Below are 12,399 nucleotides of genomic sequence, written 5' to 3' on the forward strand. Positions count from 1 at the left end.
AAGGTTTTTAATGAGGCAGTCCTCATCACTAAAGGATATTGTACTCTTTTTCCTTTACTAAGGTTTTTTCCCACTGTGTTTTTTTTTTCTTTAGTAAGGTTTTAACGAGGCAATAACCCTAAATGGTCATCCAAGGAGGAGTGTTGTGATATGGATGACCACGTAGACTCACCTTCTCAATATTGAAGGAATCATTCTCAAGAGAGAATGGATTTAATAAAAGTTGAAAAGTGATGACCATTTGTGTGTAGAAATAGGAGTAGCATCCATCTGAATAAACACACAAGCAAGAAATAAGAATTCTATTCCCTCTTTAAGTTGCAATCAAATACTCTTCTCCTTATATTTCTACTACAATTCTTTCTCTTCTTTTATGTTATAAGTATTTTAAATTCTATTTTCTATTACTCTTTACATATAATATTAATAGCAATATTAATCATCTTTATTATATTGAGATAGTAACAATAAACAAATACAATTCTCTCTCTCTTTATTTTTAATACTTCTTTCTATCTTTGTATATATATACACAATATAACATATAATATTATTATATATATATAAATATTATTGAGCTAATTATATTAATAATAGAGTCTTCTATTTATACATCTTTATTTTATATTTAATATATCTTTATTTATTTTACAACACATGGAAATTAAATTAAAAAATGTAGCCTGAAATCCTTATAATTTTGTTTAAAGGTTTATACGAGGTACAAGGATGGTTGTAGTTTAAAAGCAAGAAAGTGACGTGTAGAGTTTGTTAATGTTGATTTGAACGCAGGTTTTTGCGGATTCTGTTGAAGAACGTGTCAGTTAAACACATTCCCAAGTAACATAACAACCTAACACTCTTCACTTTCACACTCAGTGAGTGTGTGCACTTCAATCCTCCTTTCAATGGCTTCATTTGCTCTCAGAAACGCAAATTCTAAGCGCCTTCTTCTCTCTTACTCTTCATTCCATCGTGTCCTATCCCATGATCCTTCTTCCCTCTACAGCAGTGATGAATCATCTCCTTTGTTGTCCCTTGTTTCTTTTCTTCGGAGATCTATGGCCACTTTCACTCGAACGTAAGTCTGTTTTTGCATGTTACCTTCAATTTTCATCATTGCATATATAAAGAAAGTTCAATGCTTCAACTGCTTATGAAATGACATACCATTTGTATCCAAGGATCAATCTATCAATTGTTTGTGTTACAGAAAGCCTCATCTTAACGTGGGAACCATTGGCCATGTTGATCATGGAAAAACCACACTAACTGCTGCAATTACAAAGGTTTGGGGTTTATTTCTCATCTCCTAGTACTTAATCTAGCCATGGATTTTTGTGTGTGTGATTCAGTTCTTGTTCTGTGGAAACAGGTGTTATCTGAAGAAGGTAAAGCCAAGGCCATTGCCTTTGAGGAGATAGACAAGGCTCCTGAGGAGAAGAAAAGAGGAATCACTATTGCTACAGTGAGAACTAGTTCTTTTTATGTCTTTCTTCAATGCATATTGTGAATTTAGTACTTAAATTTTGCCAACACTTTTTCTGATGTTGAACTTGCAGGCTCATGTAGAGTATGAGACAGCAAAGAGGCACTATGCCCATGTTGATTGCCCGGGGCATGCAGACTATGTTAAGGTAGTCTTTATGCATAATGAATGCTCTTGTGTTTGTGTAAGACTCTATTGATTTGGCCAAATTACAGAACATGATAACTGGAGCTGCTCAAATGGATGGTGGAATTCTGGTTGTTTCTGCTCCGGATGGGCCCATGCCTCAAACCAAGGAACATATACTGCTTGCTCGACAGGTTCATATACTTCATTCTTTTAAATACACAAGTAAGAAACCAAGTTTTCCTAGAATCTAACTGAATAGCAAAACCATAAGTTGTTTTGTTTGTTTTTGCTATGATAGGTTGGTGTGCCATCATTGGTTTGTTTTCTAAACAAGGTTGATGCTGTTGATGACCCAGAGTTACTTGAACTTGTTGAGATGGAGCTTCGCGGTATGAAGCATTATGTCATTATCTTTTTTTATTTGAATTCTTAACACACTTAATAATGTTTCATTTCTTGATTATTTATACAATGGATATGCATCTATCGGCAAACAACCTTTCTTTTTGAGCAGAGCTACTTAGTTTCTACAAGTTTCCTGGGGAAGAGATTCCAATTGTTCGAGGTTCAGCCCTGTCTGCCTTGCAGGGGACAAATGAAGAACTTGGAAAGAAGGCTATCTTAAAATTAATGGATGCTGTGGATGCATACATTTCTGATCCTGTAAGGCAACTTGATAAGCCTTTCTTAATGCCAATAGAAGATGTTTTCTCTATTCAGGTAAGTACATATCGCACATAATTATTCTTATTAAGTATGTCATTCATATTGCACTGCAATTTTTGGTGGTGATGTTCATAATTCCCAATATATGAAGGGGGCAAGAGCAAAATGAGGGAGTTGAAATGTCATTATTAACATTCATTACTGTCTTCTTTCTTGAATGTTAAGGGGCGTGGAACGGTTGCGACAGGTCGTGTTGAACAAGGCACCATCAAAGTCGGTGAGGAGGTTGAAATCTTAGGACTAACACAGGTACATATAGGGGAGTTAAACATGAATTACTATTATCATGTCCATGAGTGGTTTTCTTAATAATATATGTTTTACTATTCATTTATTTTTGTCCACAGGGTGCACCTATGAAGACTACTGTTACTGGTGTGGAAATGTTCAAGAAGATTTTGGATCAAGGGCAAGTGAGTAAAATCATTTAAGTTCCATAAACCTTCCTTTTTCCCTTGGATTGGATTGATAAATTGGTTATCCTAATCTGTGTGTTTCTAGGCTGGTGATAACGTGGGACTTCTTCTTCGTGGCCTGAAGCGTGACGATATACAGCGTGGAATGGTGAGTGAAAATGTCTTACTGAACCAATGCATATCAAGACAGCCAAAAGAGAGAGATCAAGTCAAAGAAAATAACTAAGAATAGGCTGTAGTTTCACCATTTCACTTAGGTTTGTGTATTCGCTTTACACGAATTAACAAACTTATTTTCTGTTAAAATTACAGGTTATCTCCAAGCCTGGCACATTGAAAACATATAAGAAGTTTGAAGCAGAGATCTATGTCCTCTCTAAAGATGAAGGAGGTCGTCATACTGCATTTTTCTCTAATTATAAGCCTCAATTTTACATGAGGACTGCAGATATTACCGGAAAGGTGCAGTTACCTGAAAATGTTAAGATGGTCATGCCTGGTGATAATGTGACTGCAAATTTTGAGCTGATGTCACCTGTTCCTCTTGAATCAGGTATGTTGATAGATATGCCATAGTAGACAAAGATCCTGAATCATCTGTGATATCGTCTTCGTAGAATCAATTACTGATGTTGAGTCATTGACTACTAACTAATGTGATCTTTGAATTAAAGCAAATTGATATCATGGTCAGAATAGAAAGTTCTACCAAGATATTAAGAAATCAGGCCTATAGCTCAGTTTTTGGATGAACTAATGTTATCTAAACAAGATATATCATATAACCATTCTTCATTCTCTATATAGTATAAAATTACTATGAGTGGATTCAACTCATAATCTAGTCTTTATAGAAACTGCAAATTATTATAGTTACTATTTACTTTAAGTTCATATGTGCAACTTTCTTGTAGCTAAATTTAACGATACGATCAGACTGTAATCACATTTATGTATGATCAGGACAAAGATTTGCGTTGAGAGAAGGAGGCAGAACTGTAGGTGCAGGAGTGGTCTCCAAAGTGATTGCCTAAGATCCCGGGTTAAGAAGATTCTACAATTTTTTGTTCATTGATTTGTAAATAATTCAGGAGTAGGAACTGAGCAGCATTTTTAGGAGAATTCCATTATGTGACTACTTATTCCATTTGAAGGCGTTTTGTTTTGTTCATTAGTCAGAGAATTATACTATTTTATTTGGATAATTTTTTACCTCAGGACAGAAAGTGGTTGATAAATTTTTGGATTGGTTAATAATGCCAATTTCTTCAAGATTCTTCTGACTCATTTTTACTTAGATTTTTATTGGCTGCATCACCAAGATACAAGGGCTGCTATTTAATTGTGAACCTTTGTTGAAGATTACAACTTTAACTATGATTCTGGTCTAAATATGGATGCCATGGAGTATAGCACTGAAAAGTGTTCCTCCTGGATTTTCATTAATAATTGGTCCTTACTGATACAAATCAATAAAGCATTGATTCTTCGACTGAAGAATCAAAATCTAGAGGGAAAAATAAATAAATAACCATAAGAACCAAAAACCAAAATTAATGTGGGATAATACACATTTACACAAAACAAACAACAGTGTACAGTGTTACAAATTTACAATTTTTGCTCAAGGTTAACATGGATTACTGATTTTACAATATGATTCAAAAGTGATGTATTACTTCACCTGTTTTCCAGCAAATTCAAGGCTGTCTCAACCAGTGAGTGTATTGTTAGATTGTGCCTGTTCAATCCAACAGTACCAGAGAAAACATTGAAGCTTTCAAGCTCTGATGTGGTTTCTAATACACCTTCCAGTACCTTCTCCATTCCCATATGCTTGAAGGTATCTATGTTTTCTGCTTTGTCTTTCATCATCGAAATCGCAAGCTCTATTGCAAACCTCCTTATCCTCGGCACCTTTGTTGCTGGATACTTGTGCTTCTTGAGAATATGTACTAGTATACTTGCCAGTTCAACTTCAGTGATTCCAGCTTCTTGAAATACATAGCTTGATTCCTGAGAGGACATGAATGTGAAAACATTTGCTGCTAACCCAACCATGACTTCTTGTAGCTTGTTTTCTTCTGATTTGATTGCCAGAAGTATCTGCATAATTCAGCAATTTGTTAAAATTCTGTCTGCATAGAAACATAATATGAAGTTCACATTCTGATAACACAAGATCATAATGATGAGAGTAAAACTTACTGTTGGTGCTGCGGCCGTAACAACCTTTAGCTGGTTGAAGCATTCTGATCCACTGTAGGAGCATAGGTTTCTAAGAATCCTAGCAGCGTGGACACGAAGCATTGGAGATTTCAACGAATCTACAAGCTTTTCGAGTACTTTCAACTTCAAAATTCGATGGCAATTCATCTTGCTTTCTAATGCCAGCATTGCTAAGGCCTCTCCAGCAGCAGTTGTTACATCTATCTGATTTTCAGGAATGTTCTGTTTGAAGAATATGTTGAACAATCCCTTAAGTATTCCACCTGTGCCTCCAATTCTCTCCTTCACATCCTCTTCCAACGCAAGACCAGTTAAAATTTCAATGCTCAGTTTCTGTAGAAGAGAGTGGTTCTCTCCATACCTCAGAATATCTCTGATATTGCTGATTGTGAAAACTATCTCAGAAATCTTTCTTCGAAGTTGTTTCCCAGTTGAGCCTGTTGTGCTAACCAGCATCTTCATAAGCTGAAGTGATCTCTTCACAGTCACAACTTGTGAAGGAGTGACATTCACATTCTTCAGCAATCTTTCTTCAGCATGTGCGAATTCAATGATCTTGGGTAGCAGGCCTCTTGTGTTTCCAATCTTTCCACAGTTGTCATGATCGCGTGCGAGTTTCTTCAAAATCCGGAGTCCATGTTGGTTAAATGTCCAGAATCCATAGTTTGGATGATCAAATATGAGCTTCTTTTCTCCAATTTCATCAGCTGCAGGATTAGAGTGCCTGTTAGTTTGGAGAAGACTTGATATTGACTCCATAGCTCCAGGTATCCCAGCAATGCGAAGCGAGTTCTGCTTCTTGCCTGCTAGTTCAGCTAAAATCTCTGCAGCCGAAAGCCTAATCTCTTCATCATTCTGATCTGTCCAATTCAACATCTCAACTAGTCTCTCCACAACAATTACTGAAATTCCAATCTTCTGAAGAGTGTCATCAGCAAATCGTGCACTCACTGCGAACCGGCGAAGTATTCTAGCCCCAATGAGCTGCTCATCAGGAGAATTTGAGGCCAAGAAATCCATAGCAAGAGTAACCATGTCCATCTTCAAGCCATCAAATATGCTTCCATTGACACACCTCGAATACGAGTCATAAAAGAATCTCCTAATAGAAACCATGCCTGCTGGCCCCAACTCACACTCTTTGTTAACCTCTTCCAACAATTTGCAGTAACTTATTTTCCATTCCCAATAAGCCTTCTCTGCCAAGAACAACAATGCCTCAGCCAGAGCCAAAGAGTAGAAGATAAAAAGCGCAGATTTTCGGTTCCTCTTATCAGTGTCTCCCTTTTCCACTTCTCCATAATCATGACTGATGAGTTTTATCAATGAGAGAACAACACAAGCAGTTGCAGATAGAAGCTGAAGCCAATAGAGAATCCTGCTGATATTCCTTGAAAGGGAAAACCATTCAACATAAGGAAGAAGAGGAACATCAGAGCTAATCCACACTCGTGTCGCCGTCCTTGCGAAATTCTTCTGCTCTGGATTAACTACTCTGTCAATCCTCTGTTTGCTCTGTTCTGATCCAATGATAGGCCTAATGAAGAGCCTCTTGATGCTTTGAAAAATTGAGGTTGAAGTTGACCTTAGAATCTTGAAACTGTTGATTCCAACATCAGTAATAGACCATGTTGCTTGGTGCTGCCACTCAAGTTCATGGCTCCTACTGAAGATTCTAGTCCCTTCAATCAATAGTATGATTGTGATGAACCAAAAGTCGCTTTTCTCTAACGTGATGGCGAAGCCACCAAGGAGAACAACAGTTGCCCAAATGAATCCAAGAGTTCCAAGGCCAGTTGCTGATTTCTCAAGCACTGCAAGCCTTAGAGCAAAAAGGGTCAGCTTCTTTTCTGGTGCAGCAACTCCACAAGTTGCTGAAAACACATCAGCACCATTGCTGTCCCTCGTTCCTCTGCTGCTTCGCGGCTCGAAAACTGTGTTGCTTGTGCTGCTGTAGGCATTGCTGAGCCTCTGGAGTTCACCAACTTGTACATGAATGCTTCCATCTCCTTCCTCAGAACGGTTATGTTCCATCATGGGAAAAAAAATACTAATATATATATATATACACTACAACATGTGATGGAGAATGTTGAAAAAGAAATGAGATTTTGTTGAGGAAAATGTGGATTTTATAGATGAATGAAATTGAAGATCTTAGAGGGTAAGTTTCTTATGTGGAATGTTGGGTGAAGAGTGACGCCAAACTTCTCTTGCCATGAAATGTTTGAACAAGTTGCTTATGCTTTGCTGGCAATCCTAGTAACTTGGGGAAAGGGTTAACTTGCTTCTCCATGTAACTTTTCTGTAATCATTGGATTGCTTTCTATTTCTATGAAATTTCATTATTTATAATCAAACTAGAGTGGGATCCGCGCAATACGCGGAGAGGTAGATTATTTATACTATATAGTGTATTTTAATAAATGTTATATTAAAAATATGTTAGAGAACATATTATAAATAGATTTTGAATTTATTTATTTTTAAAAAAGATATAGGTTATTTATATTAGAGTTATATAAAACTGTATTTTCATTTTTTTTTCATTTTTCGTTTTGCATTAATTGCTACACTTTATCTTTTCTTTTGTTTTTTGTTTGTTTGTAAATAAAAATATTATATTAAATTTAAGAAATTTTTTACGATTAGTATGAGAGATTAAGAAATGAAGAATAATAAGAGTCTTAATATATATATGTTGTAAAATTTGAATATTTGTAACTGAAATTTTTTATAATTATTATTATGATGACACTTTTAATGTATGTTTATTGCATTTAATTAGTACTTGATGTTTCAATTGAATAATAATAGATAAGAGTTTTTTGTTTTAATTTTTTTAAAATATTTCATTTTACTAAATAGTGATTAGTTGATTTTCATCTTTTGCCAAGTCATTAGAATTGCTGATGTGACATCATTAACAAAAAAAAGATGGCTTAAACTCATTGTGGAGAGAATTGGTATCAGCTTTTATATATTATAAATAGATATTATTATCTATTATAAGTTGTTAAATATAATTGGAAGACTTATCCATTAATGAAATATAATTTCTTGTGTTATAAATTCATTAACATGAAAAAAATCAACTAGCAATTTATATTAAGAAATTAGGTTGTCTTTTACCAATATATGGTTCCTTTCACAACTCACAAGCTTTGACATTAATTGATAGGCTTAAAGATACATACCACTCCGTACAGGGTCATCAATTTTAATATGTTTGTTAACTACTAGTTTAGTCTTCTAAACCTTTTTGACATTCAAAAAAGGAGAAAATAATTGATTATTGTATTAAAAAGACAAGTTTTAGTTCTGTACTTCTGTTCTAGTTGTTTAGTCTTTGAATGGGGGAGTTCTGGCCCAAAAAATAATTACAACATGGTTTATGATTTAGAAGTTGGAATTAGCCCTCTTCATTTACCAAATCCCACCATACATATAGTAATCTATTATCTATTCAAGCATGAACTTGATTTGGTATATGAAGAACTCGAGAAGCAAAACAAGTTGTTCTTGTTCCGGAGTTGACCTAATCATTTTTATCCCCAAACTTTTCGTTGAACAATATTATTTATATCATTATTATTAGTCAATAATTATGATGTATGAATGAACAATTGAACAAGCATCCTGGTCCCTAGTGGTTAATATAAAAATAATAATAATAGTAAAAAACTCTGCCTATCATTTTTAGGCTTTTTTTTAGTATAAAAGTAAAAATAGTGATATAACCTAACATTATAATTTTTTATGTTTTTTAAAAATGTAAAAATTAAAAAATATACAAATCGATAGGTTCGATTTTTGTACCTTAAATCTTTTTTTTTTAAACAAAAATCTCTCGATTCGATTTCTGTACTTCTCACAAATCAAACGGTCTAATTTTTGTACATTGGTACCTCTCACAAATCGATTTCACATCTAAAAATAATACCCCAACAATTCACGTTTAAAAAAAAAATACATTGCTACCCAATATCAAAAACAAAAATATCATTTTTCATTCACGCCGTTTTTTCCATTAAAAACTTCGCAAAAATTGTTTCGGATGTATAGACCATATCCATACAAGTCCGAGCATTAAAAAACTAGAGCAGGATTAAAAGTAAATAAATAAATAAATAATAAAAATTAAAATTCAAAAAAAAAAAGAAATACAAGAAATATTAGTTATTATCGTGATTCTGAGTTAATATGCACATCTGATTATTAAAAGGTACATGTTATGATGTCTATATACATTTGTCTAACTTACTAAAAAAAGATAAAAATAAATATTTAAATTAAAAAATATAAAAATAAATAATTTGTTAATATTTAAAACTTATCATAAAAGATAAGTTCGGCAATTTCGACACCAAAATTATAGACACACACAGAATTTGCCTTATTAAAATAACCCATGTGAGACGCTTGGAGTGCACGTACAATGTACATGTTGCCGTACTTATCTGACTCAAAATCCATATCAAAATGAGTTGCTTGTTACAAATAATTATACTACTAATAAGATAATTCTAATGATTGATTAAATAATTAACGAGTTACTTTGAAGGCTACAGCTTATAGCTAGTTACGCTGCTAATGTTTCATATATACATGCTGCCCATCTTGTACAATGAACAATGGGAATACACCAATCTTAACAAAGTATATGCTGCATTGATCTTTGTTTATATTGATTTTTAATCATCTTATCTAATCTTTAAATCAAATATTAGTTAATATATTGTTCTTTTTCTTAAATTATGTAACCAATATCAATATGTTAGTTGATTATTCTAAGAGAATGATTACATTCTTATAAAATTAATTTAAGAATTCAATAGTAATAGGGTCTTAGCAAAACCATGTTTCGTTTTATTTTGGGTCCCATCCCAAAAAGAAAGCGTATGCGCAAAGAGAAAGGGGTTCGGTGGAGAGGGAAAAAATAGAAGCTACAAAAGAAAGCAAGAAGGGTATATAACTAACTAAAGGACCATATTGTGACACCTTGAGCAGATTTAGCTTGCGAAATATTTTGGTTTTAATTTAGCGTACACGAAAAACAGAATGGACTTAACTTACAAGCTTAAGCCAATGGTTTTTCATTTGTTACAAATATACTTTTTCTATTTATATAAATTTTTTAATTTGGTTTTATTCTGTCTCGTCATTCTAATTTTAGTCATCCATTAGTTATGATATGCATTTTATAAAATTGGAACTCTAGTAAGATGGCAGATAAGGTGTAAAAATGAAGTTAAGTTCCATCAGATTTTCCATATCCTTACTAAGCATATCCAAATCTTAACAGAGTATATAAAAGGTAAAAATTGCATTTAAGTTTGAGCTGAATACAGCTCTGATTAATTCCATGGTCAGTTTGAAAGCTTACATCAGATTAGTGCACTTTTTCATCCAGTGAATTCAATTGAATGTCTGCATCAAAATATCCTACCAGATCAACGAACAAAATTAAACAAATCATATTAGGCACTGCTAAATTCTATTCACCAAGAATTCAACACTTACTCCATCTGATGCTGCTGCGGCAAGAATCAGAAACAGCATTATGACATATCTCTGCACATGAAGATATCATCAAGAACGTAGTACTTGTCAATGACAAGCAGAAGAAAATTGTAGTAGATTCCTCAGCATATCAGCATATCAGCTGTTATACATAAAAAACCTACAGGGAAAAATGGCAGAGAGACAGCATATGAGCTTCACTTCAGGTAGCAAAGAAAATAAAAGAAGTGTTACTCGTGAAAGATTAATCACCGAGTATTGCAAATCGCTTATAATACTATTAGTTACAACATAACATGTGATTTTATCATAGTTGATAATGATATCAATCCATAAGGATGCAGCAGTTCTTGTTAAAATAGGAAAATAGCAAACCTTGTCACTTCATGATTATTATCAAGAAAAGGCAGGTACACAAACAGAACTAGTAAATAGTCAAATGAATGACACACAAGTCAACACATTCCAGCAGAGAAAATCTCCAATTTGTAGAAGTTTTTTATTCTCCAAATTGCAGTAATTACACACAAATTTTAAACTTGAAAGCAATGCAATAAAAAAACCCAACAGATTAACATAAAATGAAGAGAGAAATGAATAAACTATATCAATCAAATGATCAATCATACACCTATACAACCTGTGCAAACAACTCATTGAGCTCACTATAGAGAATCCAATCCCTAACAGTAGATCAAACCCTACAAATTTCTATGGTGCATTCTGGAATTTACATAACACAGGAATCACAAATCCACAATCACAATATTAGTAACACAGAACACAAGCAAGAAAGCAAACATTGCATATTTGCTTAGTAATAATACCTATATGACAGCACTCCTCTGTCTAACCCTAGCTTTCTCAGCATCAATAATAGACTCCACAAGCTTCACCGCATTCTCAAGCTTCCCCTGGGCATTCACTACACAATAATCAAAATTCTTCACGTGCTTCACCTCCTCCTTAGCCGTCGCTATCCTCACAAGCAGCGACTCCACCGTCTCCGTCTTCCGATCCACCAGCCTCTCCACCATCGCCGCCTCACTCTCCGCCACTAGAAAAATAAACACCGCCGATTTCCCCAGCACCTTCCTCAGCGTCTGCGCCCCCTGTATATCAACCCTAAGCACAATATCATAACCCTTCGCCATGAACTCTCTGATCTGCTGCTTTGGCACGCCCTTATAGTCACCGTACACCAGCGCGTACTCGAGAAGCTCGTTGCCCTCCACCATGGAGAGAAACTCCTCCTTCGAGACGAAGTAGTAGTCCTGGCCGTGAACTTCGGTAGGGCGCTTCGGGCGCGTGGTGGCGGTTATGACGAAGTGAAGGTTGCGGCGGGAGTCCCGGAGCCGTTGGATGAGTGCGTCCTTGCCGACGCCGCTGGGGCCGCAGATGACGATTATGAGTGGATTCGGGTCGGGTCGGAGGGGTTCCGAGCTGAATGAGGATCCGAGTGAGGATTCAAGGGAGCGGAGGAGTTCGGAGCGGTCGGCTTTGTCGATGGAAGGGATCCGGTTGGTGTCGCCCATTCTAGATGAGTAAGAGTGGCGCGCGGTTATGGAGAGGCACGTGAGGGAGATGGAGAGGCGCGTGGGTTTGGGTTTGGCGGTTATTAGTGGGAAGGTGGGGAGGGAGTGAGGGAGAGAGGTACACAACCACCTTCGGAACATGGGATTGGGACTTGGGAGAGTCAAGGGCAAAATTGTCACTCACTGTAAAGAGCAGCAAACGTGATGCTTGCTTGCTTGCCTCCCTCCCTCACAGGTATTTCCTACTCACTCTCTTTCTTAGATTCCATATCATCTTCGTTTGGGATTTTTTTCAAAAATTAAAAAAAAAAGAAAGAAATTATATTTTCCCCAAATACCACTTCGGCAAACT

The 12,399-nt window shown here is 35.3% G+C and overlaps 3 protein-coding genes across 5 annotated transcripts; 1 reads left to right on the forward strand and 2 right to left on the reverse strand.

Annotated features, from left to right (window-relative positions):
* The first annotated feature begins 908 nt into the window (after positions 1-908).
* On the forward strand, positions 909-3,794 carry LOC130974446 (elongation factor Tu, mitochondrial-like). The gene is made up of 12 exons (XM_057899334.1): positions 909-1,081; positions 1,214-1,289; positions 1,376-1,468; positions 1,563-1,637; positions 1,705-1,809; positions 1,917-2,007; positions 2,133-2,338; positions 2,510-2,593; positions 2,692-2,757; positions 2,846-2,908; positions 3,073-3,313; positions 3,724-3,794. Exons 1-12 carry the CDS (start codon positions 909-911, stop codon positions 3,792-3,794), a joined length of 1,344 nt encoding a protein of 447 aa, XP_057755317.1.
* Positions 3,795-4,161: 367 nt separating this feature from the next.
* On the reverse strand, positions 4,162-7,191 carry LOC130973201 (uncharacterized). The gene is made up of 2 exons (XM_057897640.1): positions 4,969-7,191; positions 4,162-4,866 (listed from the first exon to the last, which is right to left on the reverse strand). Exons 1-2 carry the CDS (start codon positions 7,024-7,026, stop codon positions 4,441-4,443), a joined length of 2,484 nt encoding a protein of 827 aa, XP_057753623.1. The 5' UTR covers positions 7,027-7,191; the 3' UTR covers positions 4,162-4,440.
* A 3,105-nt stretch (positions 7,192-10,296) lies between these two features.
* LOC130973305 (guanylate kinase 3, chloroplastic) lies at positions 10,297-12,339 on the reverse strand. Of its 3 annotated transcripts, none has more exons than XR_009084109.1 (3): positions 11,340-12,339; positions 10,513-10,672; positions 10,297-10,419 (listed from the first exon to the last, which is right to left on the reverse strand). XR_009084109.1 is itself a non-coding variant. In XM_057897774.1 (2 exons), exon 1 carries the CDS (start codon positions 12,186-12,188, stop codon positions 11,340-11,342), a length of 849 nt encoding a protein of 282 aa, XP_057753757.1. In that variant the 5' UTR covers positions 12,189-12,339; the 3' UTR covers positions 10,297-10,672. The 3 variants fall into 3 exon arrangements, 1 of the variants encoding a protein (XP_057753757.1); XR_009084108.1 differs by having other exon boundaries at positions 10,297-10,434; XM_057897774.1 differs by having other exon boundaries at positions 10,297-10,672.
* Between the last annotated feature and the right edge of the window lie 60 nt (positions 12,340-12,399).

This window comes from Arachis stenosperma, chromosome 4, assembly GCF_014773155.1.
Source record: "Arachis stenosperma cultivar V10309 chromosome 4, arast.V10309.gnm1.PFL2, whole genome shotgun sequence".
NCBI lineage: Eukaryota > Viridiplantae > Streptophyta > Magnoliopsida > Fabales > Fabaceae > Arachis > Arachis stenosperma.

What these genes read in the sequence shown, in the direction of transcription:
- LOC130974446 (XM_057899334.1), top strand. Translation starts at nt 909, where the DNA reads ATGGCTTCATTTGCTCTCAGAAACGCAAATTCTAAGCGCCTTCTTCTC. An exon ending in TAACTGCTGCAATTACAAAG is followed by an intron (nt 1,290 to 1,375) that starts GTTTGGGGTTTA and finishes CTGTGGAAACAG; the next exon opens with GTGTTATCTGAAGAAGGTAA. An exon ending in ATATACTGCTTGCTCGACAG is followed by an intron (nt 1,810 to 1,916) that starts GTTCATATACTT and finishes TTGCTATGATAG; the next exon opens with GTTGGTGTGCCATCATTGGT.
- LOC130973305 (XM_057897774.1), bottom strand. Translation starts at nt 12,188, where the DNA reads ATGTTCCGAAGGTGGTTGTGTACCTCTCTCCCTCACTCCCTCCCCACC.
- LOC130973201 (XM_057897640.1), bottom strand. Translation starts at nt 7,026, where the DNA reads ATGATGGAACATAACCGTTCTGAGGAAGGAGATGGAAGCATTCATGTA. An exon ending in TTACGGCCGCAGCACCAACA is followed by an intron (nt 4,867 to 4,968) that starts GTAAGTTTTACT and finishes TGAATTATGCAG; the next exon opens with ATACTTCTGGCAATCAAATC.